This window comes from Dermacentor andersoni, chromosome 8 (assembly GCF_023375885.2).
Source record: "Dermacentor andersoni chromosome 8, qqDerAnde1_hic_scaffold, whole genome shotgun sequence".
Taxonomy (NCBI): Eukaryota; Metazoa; Arthropoda; class Arachnida; order Ixodida; family Ixodidae; genus Dermacentor; species Dermacentor andersoni.
The window spans coordinates 158,070,278-158,093,635 of record NC_092821.1 but is presented as its reverse complement, the minus strand read 5'-3'; the positions used below and the strand labels follow the sequence as shown (position 1 = coordinate 158,093,635).

The 23,358-nt window shown below is 43.4% G+C and overlaps 1 protein-coding gene across 11 annotated transcripts in view; it reads right to left on the bottom strand.

Annotated features, from left to right (window-relative positions):
- The window catches only part of LOC140219924 (sodium-independent sulfate anion transporter-like), a 521,780-nt gene that overhangs the window by 84,083 nt on the left and 414,339 nt on the right, over positions 1 to 23,358 (bottom strand). For all 11 annotated transcript variants that reach the window (XM_072290106.1, XM_072290101.1, XM_072290100.1 and 8 more), the window contains exons 11-15: positions 18,390 to 18,450; positions 14,937 to 14,992; positions 14,171 to 14,311; positions 9,926 to 9,984; positions 9,167 to 9,253 (exon numbers count right to left, since the gene is read on the bottom strand). In XM_072290106.1, the coding sequence (XP_072146207.1) occupies positions 9,167 to 9,253; positions 9,926 to 9,984; positions 14,171 to 14,311; positions 14,937 to 14,992; positions 18,390 to 18,450 (404 nt within the window). The remainder of the gene's footprint in view (positions 1 to 9,166; positions 9,254 to 9,925; positions 9,985 to 14,170; positions 14,312 to 14,936; positions 14,993 to 18,389; positions 18,451 to 23,358) is intronic.

Sequence of the window (23,358 nt, the reverse complement as noted above, 5' to 3'; positions counted from 1 at the left end):
TTGGAGTATCCGAAAAGAGCATTCGGTACAGGCGGAGGCAGAAGCAGCAAACCAACAGAAAACGTCATTCCGTGGGCGGACCGCAGAACTGGAAGACGAGGTTGCGGAGTTCGTCCGAGAGCTGCGTGTACATCGCTGCCTGTGACTGCCGAATGCATACGTTTGAAAGTGGTAGAGATCGCGCACGCCTCTGGACTGGGCAGCGAGAAGCACTCGTCATCCGACTCTAGTTCGGACGACTCTGACCAAAGGCGTTGCTCTGATTCGGAGTAGCGCTTGCGCACTTCGTGCCCTTCTGTATACTGTACACCCGGCCACCCGGGCAATTCACTGTAGCCTTCAAGAAAAAGGTGATTGAGTGCGCGGAAGCCCACGGCAACCTCGCGGCACAGCTCGAATTTGGAGTATCCGAAAAGAGCATTAGGTACTGGCGGAGGAAAAAGCAGCAAACCAACAGAAAACGTCATTCCGTGGGCGGACCGCAGAACTCGAAGACGAGGTTGCGGAGTTCGTCCGAGAGCTGCGTGTAACATCGCTGCCTGTGACTGCCAAATGCATACGTTTGAAAGTGGTAGAGATCGCGCACGCCTCTGGACTGGGCAGCGAGAAGCACTCGTCATCCGACTCTAGTTCGAACGACTCCGATCAAAGGCGTTGCTCTGATTCGCAGTAGCGCTTGCGCACTTCGTGCCCTTCTGTACACTGTACACCTGGCCAATTTTTAACAGTATCGCGCGACCATCGACCCACGTGTTTGTCAGCACCTTATCATCACGGCACAGAGCAACAAAATAGCGAAAGTAAGCGCACATGTACACATGCGCGTATCTCGTTTGTTTCGCCACTCAGCGCCGTTAATAAGGTGCTGACAAGCACGCGGGTCGATGGTCGTGCGATACTGTTAAAAATTGGCCGGATGCACATGCGAGCAGCATTTAAATAAATACTGTCACTATTGTGCATGAGTCGCATTTGTTTCAAGGTAAGGGTGTCTTTCGGTACTTTTGCCATTGAAAAAGATTTTTTTCATTTTTAGAATTCGTTAATTGGGGGATCGACCTATATTTCGGTCCGACCTACAGTCCGGTTTTTACAGTATGTAATAAATTGTGCTTGAAAGGTGGGTGGTCCGTTTGGTATAGGCAAAAGCTGAAAAAAGCATGGTTTGGTTAGAACGCGGTACCGCTTGTAGCGCGATTTTTACAACTCCGCGACTTATGTTATAAGCGGTCTACACTGTATATAAGCCACGACGGTGCACGTAAGTTGTATTCAGGATCGATATTCTTGAGCCATCATTTCCGGTAGTGCATCAACTTCAAGATATTTCTCGCGTCGAAATAGACGAGTGAAAGACTTTCTGACAAAGGGCGAGAAACGAGCTGGAACTGCATGCTGCATTTGTCACGAAGGTGAACGCGACGCGGCAGCCATGGTGTAGATGCGACGACAAGCCATGCAGGCATGCAATGCCACCAGAACGAAATGGGCCATACTTTATCATGGTTGCAGTCCGGCCATAGAATAAAGAACCAAACTCACGGCCTGTCTTGCCGCGAGTTTATGCGTACCTAGCACCGAGCCACACTAGCCCGGCAGTGCCGAGCTTCAGCTACTTATCCTCCTTTGCTACAGATGGCGGTAGTTGCATGATTGGTTGACAAGTCCAGTGTTTTCAGCATGCAATTGAGGCAGTAGCTGGTGAAGTTGGATATGTCATGCCAGAGATGCTAAAATTGCTAAAATTTTAACCTGCAGTTTAATTGTGACCCGCAGCAGTGTAGCAATAAGTTGTTGCTGGAGCACAATCGCACAAGTGTGCGGCGAGCGAGCACTTTGCCGAATGCTCAAACACAACATACTCCCTTCAGTGAACCCGAACAGCATGCTGCTGGTCTGCCAAACTAGCGTGCAATGCACCCCGTTAGAGAGGCTCTGGCAGGCGATAAGGAATGATCTATTCCTGTGCCAGTCATACTTGCTCGGCTTCCAATCTTCGCTGACGTATGCGTGAATTGTGTGTGTGTTCAGCCACTCCAATGCACTCTTCTTCGAGCGGAGGCAGAACACATCTAGGCTCTGCTGTTGAAAGTAGACAACCAGACAGAAAAAACCGGCTGGACTAGCTCGGAGAATACTTCGAATTAAAGGAACATTGTGGGTGTGGAACGATGTGGAACAGCGCACGAAGCAGCTAGCAAAGTATACTAACTCTGTGGCTAGCAGTCATGGGGGACCTCTTCACTGATCAACGGAAACAGTACACAACCGAGGGAAGCAGACTACCAAGGCACTGGTTCTCTCTCCAAAGGATGTCACTTCTGTAATGCCGGCGCTTTTTTCAGTTTCAGCAACAAAAACATCAATTTTTGCAAAGTGAAGTGCCCACTTGCATTTCAAGCGTAACATTTTCCACTGAGGCTGTATGTCTAAATTATCTGAAACAGGGCTTTTCACACAGTCCATAATTTCACTGCAGTTGGTGTTCAAATGTTAAAATAATATCTGCAAGAATAGTAGATATTGGATAAGCAATTAATATTGTATGGCATGACTTAATATCGTTGAGACCACACATGTGATTTTACAGTGAAACTGAATATGACTAGGATCCAGGGATATCTTCGTCTCCATTGACAGACAATTCAACCAATCACAGTGCAAGGTGCACGCCGTGTGCGCTGCTGAGTTTCTTGCAGCACCACCAAATGGTGCTTGCCTCTGCAGTAGCAGCGGCACCGGCTGCGTGGGGGAAATAAATAAGAAAGAGAACCAGAAAGCTCGCCGTTACGCATAGCGTTTGCTGCAAGCGTTTCCCGGTAACGATTACAGTTGCATAAGCTGCTCTTGATTGGAAGCAGCAACTGTAGGATGTGAAGCATTGAGTGACGTCACTACACTTTCATAAGTAAAAGAAGAACCCACCTAGCAACTGATTTAATTTGTGTTGCGATAGAGTGTCATGGAAAGGCTACAAACCGTAAGGACTCCCGAAGAGCAGCATGAACATGATGAGTGGCGATGGGAACAGCAACATCAATACGCGAAACACGATTGTGCTCAGCAGTGGTTCCTGCCTAAGCAAGCCACAGTTAGGACGCCTGAATAGCAGCATGGATACGATGAGCGATGAAAGGAACAGCAATGTTAATATGCTCAATGTCGTCGTGCTCAGGTCTATAGAATCAAGTGACACCACAGCTTCGCTGGACAACCATCTTCACAGGATGGACTGGAGCTTAACTTTTCTAGATTCTTAATTACAGAGACGCATACATATGTTTTGATGCATACTGTGTGTATCAAAATAAGCTATACAATTTTTTTAGATCGCCTGTAGCACTACCACGCTTCACTGTGGTAGTGCTTCAGCATGTTTTCCAAAACTTCAGATAATGATTAGCGGAGTTCACGGCCTCTTGTTAAATATTGATACTAGTAAAAGTGCTGGACCAGATAACATTCCAAACACGTTTTTAAAGAGATACTCAGAATACTGTGCGCGGTATCTGACTATCATCTTTCAAAAATCTGTCGAATTGCAATCTGTTCCCAGTGTCTGGAAGGTTGCTCAAGTTGTACCGATACACAAATATGGCATTAGGCAAACAATTTCCAATTATAGACCAATCTCGTTATTATCTACTTGTTGTAAACTACTAGAACACATAATTCATAAGCATATAATACAGTACCTCAACGTTAATAACATTCTTTCACATCATCAGCATGGTTTTAGATCGGGTTTTTCCACGGTTACGCAACTAATTGAATTCACTCACTACACTTAACAATCGTCGCCAGATTCACGCCATATTTGTTGACTACTCCAAAGCATTTGACAAGGTATGTCATGCTAAGTTACTTATGAAGCTTGACTCTTTATTCAGAGGCATACACGGCAATCACTTGCTTGGCTGGATAAGAGACTACTTGCATCTGCGGTCCCAGTCTGTCTCATTTAATCAGGCGCCCTCATCTTCAGTCGGTATTTCTTCCAGCATCCCACAGGGCTCCGTATTGGGACCACTTTTATTCATTATTTACCTTAATGATGTCGAGAGTGTTGTTACTAACACTGCTGTTAAGCTCCGTTCGTATGCAGACGAATGTGTCTTGCACACTAACATCGTCAGCGTCAATGCCCAGGAGATGCTGAATAACATGTTCAATGCCTTCTGCAACTGGAGCAAGACCTGGCAAATGGAAATTAACTTCGATAAAACGGTATCAATGACCTTTTCGAACAAAAAGGAACCCCTGAAATTTGCCTACAGTAATGATGAGAAGATTTTGACTTCTGTCACCGAGTTCAAATATCTTGGTGTAATTTTTTCTTCCAACTTAAAATGGCACAAACACGTTGACTTCATTTGTTCCAGGGCTCTAAAACGACTTGGATATTTAAAAAGAACACTAAAACCAGCAACCAAGGAATGCAAACTAGCAGCTTACAGATCCCACGTGAGGCCCACTCTAGAATATGCATCTGTTGTCTGGTCATCCCACTGGGTATCTGATGTATCAAAGTTTGAGGCTATGCAGAAGAAAGCTATTAGATTTATTTATAATCGATACGATCGCAATTTCTCCCCTTCTCTACATGCTGGCCTGCTATCACTTGAGCCGTTGGCACATAGGCGCACGTGTGAAAGGATTATAATGTTGCACAAAATTGTACATGCTTCTGTCATTGTCGATGTACCTGTGACATTTGTTGGCTCCTTGGCATGTGTAACGCAAAGAGCCAATCCCTTGAATATTGTTCCCTTTCGAGCTCACTTAGATAGCTTCAAATTTTCTTTCTTGCCATTTACATTGAATTGTGGAACACACTACATACTAATCTCCGAGAATTGCCACTTGAGCGTTTTGTAGACGAAGTTCGTTTACATGTGACATGTTGATTGTATGTTATCTTGATGCACTTACCCACTCCTGCTATGTCTCAATTTTGAGACAGCAGTATTTGTAAATAAATAAATAAATAAATAAATAAATAAATAAATAGCACACTCCCAATCCTTTAGATAGATAGCTCAAATAAGTGGGCATTATTTGCACAACGAATTGAAATTCATTCTTGACAAGTAATAAAATTTCAACAATCAACCTTTTAACTACGCAATTACTTCAGGGCCTATATAGCAATGCACAAATTGAAGCCAGTGGTTTCTAAAGGCCCATCCAGTTAGAATAAATGAGAAGGACGGGGATTAACTGAGGGGCCCGATTTTTTTTATTAGTCATATCATAAGAAGCCAACAAACACTGACACCAAGGATAACATAGGGAAAATTACTTGTGCTTAATAAATGAAATAAAGAAACAATAAATTAATGGAAATTAAAGTGGATGAAAAAACAACTTGCCACAGGTAGGAACCGAACCCACAACCTTCGCATTTCGCGCGCGATGCTCTACCAATTGAGCTACCGCGGAGCCATTTCCCCATTCACTTTCTTGGGTATTTATGTGTCCTAGCAGAACCTTGGGAGTGTTAGCCAGCGCCACCACTCCCAGACCTTGGTGGTGGATGTGGAACGTCTTTTCTGCCACAGGCATCACGAGAACGTGATCTTTTTGGGTTAAGGCGACTGGTCAATCAACCCACACATGCTACCTGAAGGCATCAATGTTGCCAGATTCGAGACCCTCGTTATTTAAAAAACGAGAAGGAAGGGGATTAACTGAGGAGCCTGATTTTTTTATTAGTCATATCATAAGAAGTGAACAAACACTGAAACCAAGGACAAAATAGAGGAAATTACTTGTACTTAATAAATGAAATAAAGAAACATTTAAATTAATGGAAATGAAAGTGAATGAAAAAACAACTTGCCGCAGGTGGAGACCGAACCCACAATCTTCACATTTCGCGTGCGATGCTCTACCAATTGAGCATAGAAAGTTGTGGGTTTGGTCTCCACCTGCGGCAAGTTGTTTTTCCATCCACTTTCATTTCCATTAATTTAAATGTTTCTTTATTTCATTTATTAAGCACAAGTAATTTCCCCTACGTTGTCCTTGGTGTCAGTGTTTGTTGGCTTCTTATGATATGACTAATCCAGTTAGAATAAACATTGAAACCAAAAGCAGCTTTGGAATAAGTGCTGTCAAACTTGAGGTAAAATGGAGTGTTCTAGTTATCTTTTAAGAAAATGCCCATTTATGCATTACTGACCAAAATAATTGGACCACCACTGCTTCTTGTTTCAAACTTTGGGAATGTATGCTACAAAGCTCATATCAACCTCATAATTTCTTCCAAATAGATATGCCTTGTCAACTCACTGCCTATATATTTTGGAATTGATTTTAGGCATAAAAATTAAGACACAGACAACAGAATAAAAGACACGGACAGGCGCAGACTCCCAAGTACTTTTTATTTTTCCTGTTGTGTCACTTATATACCCTCAGGCATGCGAAAAGGAACATATATAGGTGAGGTCACATGAGATGGAAAGCAAACCCGATCATATCCTATCAGCCAGGAAACTAAACTCAATTCTCATGATGAGACAATGAGGGAATGCTGCTACACTGGTCATCAAACTTTCTGATATACATTGCCTCTGCTAGTTCCCGTGCCAATGTATCCTTTCTTTTTCGTAATATGCATGTGTTTTCCAGCACAGGTTCACACGTGCAGACTTTGCAGTGATACGGCAAATGCGAGCCTGTCCCATTCTTGGTTGATAGAGCATGCTCTCGCAGGCGATCATTTATACAACGCCCCATTTGGCTGATGTATACCTTGCCACAGTCTAAAGGAGCCTTACACACGACGCAAGCAGAAAATTTTTTCAAGAAACACTTTACGTGGTTTTTTAGCAGGTTGTCATTATCCCTCAAGAGAAAAGTTTATAACAGCTGTGTCTTACCAGTACTCACGTACGGGGCAGAAACCTGGAGGCTTACGAAAAGGGTTCTACTTAAATTGAGGACGACGCAACGAGCTATGGAAAGAAGAATGATTGGTATAACGTTAAGAGATAAGAAAAGAGCAGATTTGGTGAGGGAACAAACGCGAGTTAATGATATCTTAGTTGAAATCAAGAAAAAGAAATGGGCATGGGCAGGACACGTAATAAGGAGGGAAGATAACCAATGGTCATTAAGAGTTACGGAATGGATTCCAAGGGAAGGAAAGCGTAGCAGAGGGCGGCAGAAAGTTAGGTGGACGGATGAGATTAAGAAGTTTGCAGGGACAACATGGCCACAATTAGTACATGACCGGGGTAGTTGGAGAAGTATGGGAGAGGCCTTTGCCCTGCAGTGGGCATAACCAGGCTGATGATGAAGATGGTTTTTTACACGCTCGGCCCTTTTTACTCAAGACAGGCACGCACCAATGTGAGAAAGTTTCTTAGGAGCTGAAAACACTACTGGTACATCATACCTAGATACAACATTCTTTAATGAATGAGAAAGTCTGTGTATATACGGAATGACAACAGGACGTGCTTTCCATTTCTTTTTGCATTCTTCTCAAGCACTGTTAGACTCATGCCAAAATTTCTTCAACAAAGCTTCGCTCACTGAAACTAACAAAGAAGCAGGGAAGCCCGCCGAGCCAAGCCTAGACACTTGCAAATTAAAGCTTTCTTGAATGACGTGGGGGCAAGACCTAGTTAGGGCCAACTGTAAGCTAGTAATGGCAATAGCTCGTTTTACTGTTTTCCATCCATTCATTCCATTGACTTTTATTGTGATTCCGTATGTACACAGAGTTGCTCATTTGCTAAAGAATGTTGCTTCTAGGTACGATGTACCGGTAGTGTTTTCGGCTCCTCGGAAACTTTCTCGCATTTGTGCGCACCTGTCTTCCGTAAAAAGGGCTGAGTGTATAAAAAACCATGTAAAGTGTTTCTTGAAAAGACGTTTCTCTGGCGTAGTGTGCAAGATTCCTTTAGACTGCGGCAAGGTATACATTGGCCAAACTGGGCGTTGTATAAATGATCGCCTGCGAGGCCATGCTCTATCAATCAAGAATGGGACAGGCTTGCATTTGTTGTATCACTGCAGAGTGTGCATCATGTGAACCTTTGCTGGAAAACACATGCATATTATGAAAAAGTAAGGATACAGTGGCGTGGGAATTAGCACAGGCGCTTTATATCGAAAAGTTTGGTGGCCAGTGTATTAGCATTCGGTTGTTGTCTCTTCACGAGAATGAGTTTAGTTTCCTGGCTGATAGGATATGATAGGGTTTGATTTCCATCTCATGTGACCTCACCTGTATATGTTCCTGTTCGCATGCCTGAGGGTATATAAGTGAAGCATCGGGGAAAATAAAAATTAGTTGCGAGTCTGTGCCTGTCCGTGTCGTTTATTCTGTTGTCAGTGTCTTAATTGTTGCGCCTAAAACCAATTCTAAAAATAATGTACCAACTAGCCTGACAGCAGACGTTAATGTCTATAACGTGTACATCGCAGTATGTGCCACCCCAAAGTTCCAGGGCAAAGAGAATACTATGCCCAGGATGTCACAAGCCGTGAACATATCTATTAGAGGACAGGTGTGAACAGACACACATACAGAACTCTGCAGTATGTGTGTCTGTTTCCACTTGTCTTCTAATTGCTTTCTTGTTGGGTTAATTTCAACGATTAGCCCAACAAGAAATGCTCTTATGCAAACACACAACTAGATTGGTGGTGCCTGATTGTAATGGCCCCCATTAACATAATTTTTTTGCACTTGAAGTCAGTTAGAGAGGATGCATGGCTAGACATGTTTGCTCTTCCCTGGGAAACCAAAATGTCTCAACTAGTGAGAGCCTTGTTTGCATTAGTTGCCTTTACAACAGATCGAAAACATAATGGGCCATAAGAAGATAGTTCCACATTTACAGAGTGGAAACATCTCTGGTCTCTTGTGTTTATGTCATTTGCTCATTTATGAAAGTTCCTAAGCTCCACTCTCAAAAACAATGGTGCATCTGTTGCTTTTAAAACACTAAACTATCAACTTAGCCAGACGTAACATTTGTCTTTAGTGTTATACATTTCAATGGGATTGAAAAGCCTCAAAGGCCACTGGCTTCATAGCCACCAAAAAGCGACAAGTTTTCAAGCAGGTACCTGGTAATGGCTACAGATTGGCCAGCATGCAATACAGCAGCAGATGACAATAACTGTGCAGCGCTACACTACGTACCTGTTTCCTGGTGATCTTTATTTGTGGCCTGGCATGCTCGTACATCAGCAGAACAAGGGAGATGACAACACCGACAATGATGCCATACTGGAAGTTAAAAAGGGGACACAGTAGTTGGGCATGGTTTTTAATTTCTTTTATTCATTTGAACATCCTGACAGTCTTGATTGCAAGTACACAAGAAAAATTATAAATCGATCAATATGCGTGACAAATTTATATGCTTTGAACATAAAAATGTGCAAGGGAATATTAAGCTATAGAATAAAAATGTAAAGAATAACATGACCAACTGCAAAATCAAAAGCACTGTACAAAAGCCATCATTAGGGCCATATGATTTTTAAGTTAGTTAATATATTTGCATACGCCTAAACTTTACATTGACATTAACTAGCAGGCTGTTCACTTACAAGAGACCACAGCCAAAATGCAGTTACGAAGAACACTGCATACACAATGTCAGAGGCTTCAGCACGAATTTATAAGTGTGTGCTGTTCGTCTTCAATCAAGTTGATCCACAGGCAACATCTGAACGCCAAATCAGGATTCTTCAACAGGTGACACCCATTGAAATGTCTTCATGATATCAAAAAGAATTAGGTGAATTTGTTCTCAACTGTCAGCACTCAATGCCAACTCAAGAAAAAGTTCTGTGTAGCATTAACTGCACTGCTCAAGTTCTTTGAAAACTGTGATGGGACAGAGCTGCGGCACACAGTCATTGCACAATGTCTTTGTGAGCATAACGCACTTACCTCCAAACCAAGGACAAATGACACGATGAAAGTTGCTGCAAAGGGAAGCAAGTCCACACCTGAAACAGATATTGCACATAATATAGTATAAATTATTTGTTTCCATACAGCTGAACAAGTCAGTAAAGATTTGTTTCTGTGGACATCTTTGTACACACTTTCTTGAATTTTTTTAGCATTTGTTGTCGTCCTGGCTAGAGAAAAAAAACATTTTGTGCGTTTAAGATTTTGTTATAAAATGGCAGCACATAAGAACTATTCCACGAAGCCTCTTATAAACTGCAGTCAATTACTGTCAAACATCAATAAAACAAACATGCATCTGACATCAAAGTAACTTTGTTACATCCAATATTAACTATAGCTAGGAGTGTGAGAACGGTGATTTTTGAGGCCGAATTGAATACAAATAGAATAGTGCTAAGAGCGAATCGAATATCAAATAGTTTTCTAATAGTTTCCGAATAATGGATAGTCCTTATCCCAATTAATATAGAACAATGCTCACATCCCGGGTATTCTTAATGTTAGCAAGTTTCTTTCATTACATAGTACGTTATGGAGCATTTATTAACAGCACAAACAGAACATCAGGAGTGAATAGGTAATTTCTTCACATGCAAAGGGTTCTTCAGAAAGTGCGAATGATCGCTTTACAGCCTGGAAAGTATGGCTATCTAATTGACGTAACCTGCTCCACTACACAATTTCTCACATTTTACGTCTATACTAAGCCTGCGGGGGTGAAAATTTACTGTAATTTTGCTCCAAAATTATGTTTACTTGGGTGCAGTTGATGTATTGAAATATTTGAAAGTTATTTGAGATATATTCACATTTGTGAATAGTGACTATTCAATCCAAAGACTGAGTCGAATAGGACACCATTCGATTCGTTATTTGAAAGTTTTGAATATTCACATACCCCTAATTATAACTCATAAGCATGTATTTGCTGCATGGCAGTATCAGTGAAAAACATTTTAGATTTATGTTACATTCAAATACAGTCAACTTCCATTCATTCAATTTTGATGGCATTGACAAAACTGGTAAAGCTATCTGGCAGACAGAGTTAAAAGCAAACAGATAAAATACATCTGAACACACCACTGCTTCATTTGAAGTAGTTGCCTAAATTTATAAGGCTTTGTCGTTCATAGCAAGAACAATGTGCACCTAAATCTATATTGCCAGATTTTATAAGAAAAAAATGTAGCATGCGTCTGATTGTAACAATCACAAATTAAGTGAAACCTGTAAAGTTTATCTTCACAGAATGGAAGCTTATTTACACTTAATGTCCATCGTTGTCAATCTCAAACAGCCTTTTATCACTGTGTAAGGTGTCCTCCGTGCAGCCCAGGGTTTGATATTTCATGGACGGGATAACGTAACAATTTTATTCCAATGCCATTCTTTATCGCACTTTCTCAGTGGTCAGAGTGGCACTCTGCCCACGTTATAAACAGGATCAGCCGGCTGTGAATGATGGGTGATAAAAGTGGCACAGAATCGGGCGGAAGCAATTGCTACATTACACTAGTTAATATTTTTTGAACAATTCTATAACTGTTATGAAAAGTATGGTGGCCTATGCATAAACTAATCACTTCTCCATTTCTGAACCAGGCTACAAAGGATGCATACAGAATACAGTGTAACCGCGGTTGTGCATCCCCCGATTTTGCGATGTTCTGGGGGTTCCATTGTAGTTGCAAACAGAATGTGAACAAAATCTTATGCTCTTAACCGGCTTAAAAAAAGGGCTCATGTATCGAAAAGCAGGTTTAAAGGAGTACTGGAACATACCTTCGACGCTATAAAAACTCTACCACATGCATGTTGCACATACTAAAGGGATCGTATTTAGCAAGTACTACAGTTGAGAACCTGCTATAGAACATTTTAATTCAATACTAAAATTGTCTCAGATAGATGGGCCTGGTGTCATTGACATCATCATGATGACATGACACAGAGCAAGGTCTGCTGACGTGCAGCAGTTAGGCTTAACGAGCGGTGCATTTATTTATTTACTTACATATCTACAGCACCCAATGTTGGGCATTAGAGGAGGGGGGAAGAATATTATATATATGTACAAATACAGAAAGTTAGGTGGGCGGATGAGATTAAGAAGTTTGCAGGGACAACATGGCCACAATTAGTACATGACCGGGGTAGTTGGAGAAGTATGGGAGAGGCCTTTGCCCTGCAGTGGGCATAACCAGGCTGATGATGATGATGACAGATGGTTGATAGTATAAAAGAATACACCTAATACACAGTAAAAAACAATATTTAAAATACAGTAATTAATACATTACACCTACGGTTATCATGAAACACAAGAGAAATAGATGTAATACATAATACAACACAATAATATAAAATACAGTGATTAAGGCAACATTATATCTGTGGTTAATATTGTAAGCCAAGAACAGAAAAGGTCAATCTCTTATTTTATCTGTAGCAAAACAAGCTTTTGTACTAAACATATAAATGTCGTGAAAACAAATTTTCAAAACAGATGGCACTGTTGTGACAATTTCATGTGGCAGTTTACTCCAGTCATGTACAGCCTTGGAAAAGAGGGAATGCTTATGTAGTAGGCTGATACGGCATTCATACTCTTGTACTTTTTGAGGACGATCTGTTCTGGGTGATATGTAACTTGGGTTCTTCTTGTACATGTCCCTACACAAACCAGTCTTGCCTGTGCAAATATTGAAGAAAAGCTTAAGTCGTAAATATTTACATCGATTCCCGAGAAGTGGCCATCCAAAATTAACTCGTATTTGTGATGAGCTAAGAGTGAAATCACAGTTGGCAGTAATAAACCGCGCTGCGCATTTTTGTATTAGTTCCAGTTGATTAATGAATGTATTTGTTTCTGGGTCCCAGGCAGAGCAACCATACTCCGAGATCATGCGAACATTTGTCAAATAAAGTGTTTCCTTTACCTTATGGGGAGCTCTCCAGAAATAACAGTTTAGAAAACTTAACATACAACTAGGCTTAGTCGCCACGCTCCCTATATGGTCATTCGAAGAAAGATTATTTTTAAGAACTACACCTAAGTTCTTATCACTGCTTACCTCAATCAACTTTTCAGTGTGTAGAAAGTAATTTGTGACAAGCAGTACCCTCTTGTTAGTGAAGTGAACAACATTACACTTGGCAGAATTTAATTTCACGCTCCAGCTGTCCCATCACGTGCACACTGCATGTATTACTTCTGGCAGCTCTCGAGAAGAAAGGGGTTAACCGAGGGGCCCAGTTTTTATTGGTCATATCATAAGAAGCCAACAAACACTGACACCAAGGACAGCACAGGGGTAATTACTTGCGTTTAATAAATGAAATAAAGAAATGATAAATTAATGGAAATGAAAGTGGATGAAAAAACAACTTGCCGCAGGTGGGGAACATTCCCACAAACTTTGCACTACGCGTGCGATGCTCTACTAATTGAGCTACTGCTATTCCGGTTCCCCATCCACTTTCTTGGGTATTTACGTTTCCTAGTAGAAACCTGGGAGTGTTAGCCAGCGCCACCACTCACAAACCTTGGCGGTGGATGTGGAACATCTTTTCTGCCGCAGGCGTCACGAGAATGTCATCTTTTTGGATGAAGGAAACCGGTCAATAAACCCACACATGCTACCTGAAGGCATCAATGTTGCCGGATTTGAGACCCTCGTTCGCGTGTGGCAGCCACAGTGATCACAGGAATGAAACAAGCCAATGTATTGTAATGTCATGATGCATCCAGCTCCTGTATACCGTAATTGGCTCGCAGAAACAAGTAGTATGGCAGATTATACACGACATTCTTTAAAGACTTAGCCCTTCATTTTACACAAAAGATAGGACAATTAAAAATGTGTCAATACTCTTAAAGATAAGATGTTATGCTAAACGAATGCACATTCTGGAAGCTATGTGAAGCTCGTTTTTATAAAATAGTTCATTAAATAATATAAAACTCTCCCGCAATGTGTTTTGCAGGATGGCAATTATACACGACTGCCCGGCAAATCAGAAGGATATGGCAACCCTCATCAAGGGACCCAAGTGACCCACGCAGTCACAGACTAAACTGTCTCCAAGATCAACCAACATTTTATCACGCCATCTCCGGGATCAAATAAGTTTACTATCGCACTACCATCTGTAGGTAGTAGTGCCTGCCTGCCTGTACTCCATCAGAAAGAAGTCGGAGGAGAAAACACGCACGGTTTGTTCGCCACATGGCTGGCACATCCTGGTAGTGGACCATGAAAATGACCGCCGTGATGATGATGGCTGACAGGGATGCCTTGGGAATGTACTTGAAGTAGGGTGCCATGAACACCAGTGCCATGATGACGATGGCACCTGCATAAGTGGGGCAAAGCCCAGAGCAGGTGTCAATGTGCCCAGCTACAAGCTTTTGTAAGGAGCTTGACGTCACACAGAGTATTATTGTAAAGGATGCATCTGGTGACTGCCTATGTTACGACCAGTGCATCTTGACAGTAGGCAGTAACACTAAATATTTAAAAAAGTGGTGTCACACAAGGAAGACAAGGAACACTGTATTCATTCACATTATAACAATGCAAACAGTCAGCAGACTGTCACTATGTGCACACCCTCATGCACTGCAGCAGTCTGCCAACTTTGTTGACACACTAGTGAGACAACCTACCAGACTATACCAATGGGTGGTTTACAGATCCAAGTTCATCTGATTTTATTGCAGGGTTAAACAGTTGCAGACTTTACACATAGTTTATTTGTTTTCCTTTGAGAAAACTTACAATTTCTAAATTTGTAGTGAAAAATTGGGACTCCAAATAAAAATTCTACGACTATCAGTCGCTAAAATTTAACAAATTCCATTTCAGTCCATTTTGCAGTTGCCTAATGTTTTGCATGTATTTGGACAAGAAAATCCGAGCTGTCCCAGAGCTAAAGCTTCCTCTGAAGGGTTAACATTTTTGGCTTGGCAAACACTCACCTGTGAAGACTCCACCCATCGGGGTACGAACGCCACTGTTGTTGTTTATGGCCGTTCTGAAAAGCGCAAATGCAAACAATACCTGAGCAAATGTGCAGATAAGCAACAACTGACAAAAGAGCACAGCAAAAATGGAAAGCTTCCGTAACAGATGTCTGAGTGACAGTACCCTGTCTGCTGCTAGATGGAAGGGAATGCCGCTTTTTGTCTATTTCTAAACTCTTTGCATAGCTTGCCCATTGGGCATGGTTAGCCCGCTAACAACAGTTTGAAACGCCACTTTCGAGACCTTCTGCACCACTCATGGACACACTGCACTATCAGACATGAACGACGAGAACTATATTTTTGTTCGCTAAGCAGTTAGCGTCCCCCCCTATCTGACGGTGATTTCTGAATGCACTTAGAAGTTTTCGTGATCGTCAAAGTAGAAAGCAAAAATGGCCGCCTGCTATCGACGTTTTGAAACGCCGCTTTCGAGGCCTTCCGTGTCACTCACGGATGCTGCACCACAGGACATAAAGGAGGATAACTACATTCTTGTTTTCTTAGCAGTTCACTTTTTCCCCACCAGGCACTAATTTTTGAACGCACTCTGAAGTTTCGCAATCGTCAAAGTAGAAAGCAAAAATGGCCGCCTCCAGGAGCGGCGAGCGCGCTTCAAAAGATCACAGATCTGACATTTCGCTGTGTCTGCGGCTGATTTTATCGGTAGACCGGAGCAGCAACGAGTTTTTGGATGCTGCCTTTTCATCAGACTTTGACTCCGAGAGCAACGAAGATGCAAGCCAGCCCGGAACATCGGCAGCCGCAGCGCGGCAAGCCAAAGTGCAGTGCTTGCAGATAAATTCTTGTAGCGAAATATCTATTCAATAAAAATCATAATTAGTTACGAGATAGTGTCTATTAGACAACAATACATTTTGTAGCTCTCAATAGTTTTGTTACATCTTTCTTTTTAGTAGATAGAAGCATGTTCTTACAAACATTGTTCAATTTTACCCTGCAATCTTGATTCTGGCAATTTATATCTTTCTTTATGACAAAAATCTCATTAATAAAGCTTTAATGCATGAAAAGTGCATTCATTCTGCTTTTTGTTTATGTATTACACAAAATATTGAATGGAGTCGTTCCTTCAGAAAACAAATTTGGCGTAACCTACAAGAAACACCTATTTTCCCCATGGTAGAGAAAGAGTTAAAAGTTAAGCTGTACAGGGAAGTTCCGCAACACTTTTAGTGTGGTCGCCAGCAGAAGTGGCAGTGTGTGGCAGTGTAGTCAGAGTCAAGGAAGCCTTATAGTCCTTACAGACGCATTATACAGACTAGAGTTGGGGCAGTAGCAGCAGCAAGGCATACAGGAACATGTATCGGATATACAGTTAAACCTCGGTATAACAAAGTCAGTGAAATCAGCAATTTTCTTCGTTACATCGAAATTTCGTTCTATTGATATTAGACCTTTTATGCAAATAAGTACAGTCTGCCAATCGATTTTTCTTACATGGAAATGGACCGCAGAATTTTCCGAATTATCGGGCCATTGAAAAAAGCAAATTTCAAGGAAAAAACAATTCATTTTGATAAATTTGGGAGTCGGCGACGAATGACACGGTCGCATGCCACGTATGTCGACGATATCTTCTCGGCGGTACGAATTAAGCGATGCCAGCCACGCTTTCACGTGCACTCCGCCTCCGCGGCTGATAGCGTCACCCATACTGGAACGGCACTATAAAAAAAAAGTGCCCGCAGTGGGGAGCAAATGCTCCGTATGCTTGTCGCTCCAATGGGACACCGAAGCTTGAGATTACGCAACCATCAATACTAAATGTGCGATAAGACAGCTTACATGGTGCTATGCCGTGTCAGCATGCCCAAAAGCGTATGGCTGCGCATACGCTGCAGATTACCTCTAAAGTAGGGTGTGCGGCTGTGTATGCGCTCAGCCACCCTTACAGCCATGCGCAGCCACGGCTGAGATGCATGCCAACTTATCCCCTGCTCCCTGCGCGCGCTTGATTGCGTTGCCACAAGCTAGCTCTTTTCCACTTCTTTCCTTTTGCTCGCACGAGAAGGCGGAACTCGTGAAGCCACCATCTTTCTTCTCTCACTTTCACTTTCACTTGCACCTAAAGCACACAGTGCGCGGGGCGCGATGGGATCTTATCGCACTTAGACTTTACATGGAACATGATGTAGCTCCACTTCGGGAGTCGCTCTTGTTGCGCAGCAGCGATTTTATAGGTGCGTTCGCAAACAGACGCTTGTAATTCGATCATTTGACCATCTGCGTCCACAGAAGTTTCTATTTATTGTGCCGGCATTCCTTTGTGCAGCAGTGAAATTTCATTATATTGAAATGGCATACTAACACTTCGTTATACTGAGGCTCTAAATACATGGTGTTCTAAGGACAAAAGGCTATGAAAAGCTAAATACTTCGTTACATCGAGAATTTCATTACATTGAAATTTGTTATATTGAGCTTTAACTGTAGTAGCGGAGAGTATATTAGTAGTACTAAGTTCAGATAAGGTGAACCATTTGAAAGGACGCTCTTAAGTATGGATAATGGACTGCACGACATAGAGCTAAGTGTCTGCAAATTCTCATGTAGACTTTGTTCAATGGCACTCTTCCGTAGGGTGTGACAACTCCCTCATGCAGCTTCGGTGTTGTTGATGCATGCGTTTCTTTTTCTGTTGATTTCAATTTTTAAGGCCAACTACAACAAAATTTTTGATTTATCTGTTTTATTATACGCAAATATACCCATGCTCTCCGGCAGGAGCGATTAGCCAGTGCATGAGCGATCGGTGGCATCCATCTTTTATTCCTTCACGAACGGGGCAGCCAGCAGCTATTCAGAAGAAAATTCAGTTTTGTTCGGCATATTAATGCATCTTTAATGTGTACATGTCACTTTGACGCAGTGAGTTTTTGCGGTTTTGTGACGTCGCATGACAGGCAGGTGAAGTGGGTGCAGCCCGAAACCTTTTGATCAATAGCCAAGAGCTAATGGCGAAAATGCGTCGAATCAGAAATAACTATTTTTATTTTGTTCAGTCAAATCATGCATAATCAGTGTGTACACGTCATATCAGATGGTGAACTATCGCGGTTTTCGTGACAGAAAGGTGAAGTGGGGGTGGTCGAAAAAAGTTTCTGACCAATCATGGAGGGCTGATTGCAGAATTGGAATAGAAAAGTTCGGACTAGTATTTACATTATAGCGCCCCAGTCCTCTTCATTGCCCTGTTAACTAAAATGCCCACACATGTGACAAGAAAAAAGCAACTGATGCCCGAATAAAAAAAAAAGTTCCCCGAGTGTAAGCTTTATTAAACTATGAGGTACTACTTAAGCGAGTTCCAAGATAAGTGTGACACTACACACAGCAACACTACAGGCAAGCCACTGCAAATATTGTCTCTGCAAACACGCTTACCTGGAAAAGCTTCCTGTTCCGGGGTACGCACTCACAAAAGACCCCATGAGGTTACATATACCTGGAAGGGCAAAAACAACTCTGTTAGCAAGGCACTGAGCTCTCAAAGCCTATTTCCATGCACACTAATGTGAACTACGTTTAAAAGACTACTGTGGGATTTTAAAGACTACTGTGGGATGAAGGTTTCCCCTGTCATTTCCAATTACCCCTCATCTTGCACTAGCTGTTTTCAACTCGTGCCTGCAAATTTCCCAACTTCAACACACCACCTCATTCTTTGCTGTCCTCAACTGTGCTTCCCCTCCTTTGGCACCCATTCTATATTTAACTTCAATAGACCACTGGTTATGTGCCTTACACAATACATGGCCTGCCCAAATCCAGCCCAAATCAATTTTTTTTCTCTTAACAAACGAGAATGTCGGCTACACCCCTTTGCTCTCTGATCCACTTCGCTTTCTTCCTTTCTCTTGACGTTATACCTACTATTTTTCATTTCGTCACTCATTGCGCGGTCCTTAACATCAAGCTTCTTTGTTAACTTCCAAGTTTCTACCCAATATGTTAGCACCAGTAGAAAGCAATAATTATATATTTTTCTTATGTTAGCTACATAAGTCACAGAATATTACAGCCAAAACTCATTATAACGAAGACACATTCAATACAAAGATACATTCATTATTATTCAACATTTTTTATGATAGTACGCATTTAGAAGCGCTTGGCATTTTATATAACGGCCGAGTGGAGCGAGCGCAAGCACCAACAACAACCACCGTCTTCTTCGTCTTCTGCTGGCGTCCGTATTTGTCACTATGTGCAATCACTCCCCAGCGAAAAAGGAGCCATCCTGGCTACCTATGGAACAGGGAGCTGTGGTGGGTTGTAGTGTGGCTTCAGTTGGCCAACATGAACAGTTTCGCGTCTGCGATGCCGTTGGTCCGTAGATGAATAGGCTCATGGCTGAATGGCTGAATAGGCTCAATGACATAGTTTACCGGGGACGTCTGTTGTAGAACCCAGTAAGGGCCGTCATACTTTGAGCTCAACTTTGTACAAAGGCTGGGAGTAAAGGAGGGAAGGTGGAGCCATACCAGAGTTCTAGGTGAGTACGATGGAAAGACCAAGCTTGCATCATGACCATGTTTCTGGCTGGACTGGTCTAGCGCGGTAAGTGAGCGTGCAATCTGACGACATTCTTCGGCATAAGTGGCGGCTTCGGATAGAGTCATAGATTCGGAAGTGTCGGGGCGATACAAAAAAAATCTTGTCTATATACGAGGAAGGTTCGCGGCCATAAAGAAGAAAGAAGGTAGAGAATCCCGTGGTAGACTGAGTGGTGCTATTGTAAGCATACATAATAAAGGGAAGGATGTGGCCCCAGTTAGTGTGGTCAGCGGAAACGTACATGGCGAGCATGTCGCCGAGAGTACGATTAATGCATTTAGTCATGCCACTGGTTTGTGGATGATAGCCGCTTGTAGTTCTGTGGACAATATTGCATTCGCAAAGGAGAGCTTCTACAGCTTCAGAGAGGAATGAACGACCACGGTCACTCAGTAGCTCGCGAGGTGCACTGTGTCAAAGAACGAGGTTACGAAGGATGAACAAGCCGACCTCACACGCTCGCCAGGAGTGCTGAAGTTTCAGCATATCGTGTAAGGTGGCCCACGGCAACCATGACCCAGCGGTTGCCATCAGGGGTGTATACGGTAGAGGGCCAGACTAATCAATGCCAATACGGTCGAAAGGCTGGGAGGGACAAGGTAATGGTTGGAGCGGCCCTGTTATTTTGTGGGGTGGGCTCTTGCAGCATTGGCACTTGGAGCACGAGTGAACGTAATGCTGAACGAAGCAGTACATTCCTTGCCAGTAGTACTGAAGCCGTAGGCGTGCATACATCTTTAGTACATCGCCATGGGCGCATTGCGGATCCGCATGAAAAGAGGCACAGATGTCGAAACATAGATGGCGAGGAATCACTAGCAACCATTTACGGCCATCAGGTAGGTAGTTGCAGTGATACAGGAGCCCTTTGCGGATTGCAAAGTGGCGAACAGTGCGCCGAAGCGAGCGGTCAGTGGTGCATGGTGACGGCTGAGATTCTCTAGAAGAGAGGCTATCCAAGGATCCTAGCATTGCTCTGCTGGCATGCCGTCGAATGTAAGAGACGAAGAATCGTAGCTGGAGACAAACTGAGCACACGGGGAGTGGTAAGCGCGAAAGTGCGTCGGCATCCGAATACTTACGGCCTAACCGGTAGACTGCACAGATGTCATAGTTCTGTAGACAAAGCGTCCAATGAGCCAGGCGACCAGATGGGTCTTTTAATGACGACAACCAGCACAGGGCGTGGTGATCAGTCACGCCATAGAATGGACAGCCATATAAGTAAGGTCGAAATTTGGTGATTGCCCAAACGATTGCAAGACATTCTTGTTCAGTGACCGAATAGTTCGTTTCCACTTTGGTGAGAGTGTGGTTGGCGTAGGAGACGATGTACTCTTCGAAGCCAGACTTAGACTGGGCAAAAATAACGCCGTGGCCTACTCCACTAGCGTCCGTGTGGATTTCCGTAGGAGCTTCAGGGTCAAAGTGGCGTAGAATAAGTGGGGATATCAGAAGATGGCGTAACGTGGCAAATGCATCTTCGCAAGTGGTAGACCATGCTGAGATGCCTTGGCTGTTGGCAAGCGGCTGTGTTAAGCAGGCTGTTACGGACGCAAAATTACGCACAAATTGGCAAAAGTGGGAACACAGGCCTCAAAAGCCACGGAGTTCTTTCAGCTTAGACAGCCTGTGGAACTCAACGACGGCGTGAAGCTTTGCAGGGTCGGGAAGGACATCGTCCTTGCTGACAACATGGCCTAAGATGGTGAGCCGGCAGGCGGCAAAGTAGCACTTTTTCAATTTAAGCTGCAGTCCAGTATCTGAAAGGCAAGTCAGGACGCTTGCGAGGCGGGTCAGATGGGAGCCAAAGTCCTTCGAAAAGACTACGATGTCACCCAGGTAGCAAAGACACGTGTGCCATTTGAGGCCTCTAAGAACGTTGTGCATGAGATGTTCGAAGGTGGTAGGTGCATTACACAGGCTGAACGGCATCACATTAAACTCATATAGACTGCCTGGGGTTACAAATGCAGCCTTGGGATGATCAGTTTCACTCATAGGGACCTGCCAGTACCTAGATCGAAGGTCCAAAGAGGAAAAGGACTCTGCTCCTTGCAAGCAGTTGAGAGCGTCAACAATTCTGGGCAGCGGACAAACATCTTTTCGTGTGATCTTGTTAAGGCACCTATAATCAAAGCAAAATCTGATGCTACCATCCTTTTTCTTCACCAGCACAACTGGGAGGCCCAAGGGCTGTGTGAGGGCTGAATAATGCCACGATGAAGCATGTCGTTGACTTGTTCATAAATGACACAGCGTTCAGCGCGAGAAACCCTGTATGGACGCTGACGTCGGGGTGCACGGGTGCCGGTGTCAATGTTGTGAATGATGGCGGATGTGTGGCCTAAAGAAGATAGCTTATTATCGAACGACATCCGAAAGCGGTCGAGGAGCTCCAAGAGTTGGGTATGCTGAGCAGGCGAGAGTGGGATCAATTGACGGAAGGAAGACCTCTGAGGATGAATCGGTGGTGGTAACAGGAGTAATGTTGTCAGTGAGAAGATTTAAAGTGTCGTCAAGCAGTTCAGTAGAGCACACGGAATCAATATTGTGAAGCTGACCAATACATTCACCATGAAACAAAGTGGCTGGTGAAGAAAACAGATTTGTGACATAAATGGCGCTGCACAAGTTTTTGACTACAGGAAGTTCAAAAGGGAGGAGGAAGTTTTTGCGAGAGGTGAAGGCTTCGGAGGGAGCACAGTCACAAGAAAGTGGCACAAAAACAGAAGACAAAGGAGGTACGTCAGTGTCCGTGGCGACGACCAGTCGAGAAGAAGGTGGCTTGTCAGATGAGGCATCACACATCAGCAATAACTCAAGTTCGGCACGCGCACAGTCAACAACGGCATGGTTGGTAGCCAAGTCCCAACCCAAAATACCATCGTGTGAACATGGTGAAAAAAAAACGACAAATTTGACTACGTACAAAATGTCCCGAATGACAAAGCAAGCTGTGCATGCCACTGAAGGTTGAATGTGGTGCGCGGTTGCGGTATGCAGGGAGATGTCGGAAAGCGGAATCGTTATCTTTTTTAACTTGTGGCACAGTTCTTCACTAAGAACAGACACAGTGGCTCCAGTATCGACGAGTGCTTGCACAGGAACACCTTCGATATTCAGTTATTTCGTTTGTAGGTAGAAATCGAGGCCTTGAAGTTGTCGAAACGAGCGCAGTTCTTGCCTCCAGAACTGTGATGGCTAGTTTTTAGCTTGAATGGGTCGGGGGCAACAGACCATAGGGGAAAGTGAATGGAGACGTGGTGAGGGCGACTGACGTGTGTCATAGCTACATCGAGTCGGTGAGCAGGTGTTCATCGTTGAGTGGGAGGAGATCGGGTGCAGTGGCTCAGGATGTAAGTAGCCTTGATTTTCTGCACTCGCATTAGGACGGAAGTCATGAAAACAACAGAAATGTGCGACGTGGCCAGGTAGACAATAGAAGTAGCAGATAAGCCAAGGATTAGGGGACGGCGAAAAGGTGGAGGTCTGGGTGGACAGGCGCACGCGCAGCGCAGAAGTCATTTGCAGGTCGACCAGGTTCCGTGGCAAGTGGCATTGCTGCTGATTGCCTGCGTGCGACTTCAGCATAGGTCAGAGGAGTGGAAACAGGCGGATGCGGGTAGGCGGTTGGTATCACCTCAGAAATTTGTTCCTGTATGGCTTGCCGTAGCGTCAGAGCAAGCGCCTGTGCGGACTCCAGGACGCAGAGAACAAGAAACAACTGTCGGGCCACTTCTTCTCGGACAAACTGCTGGATTTGCTGCATTAACATTGTGGTGTCAGTAGAAAC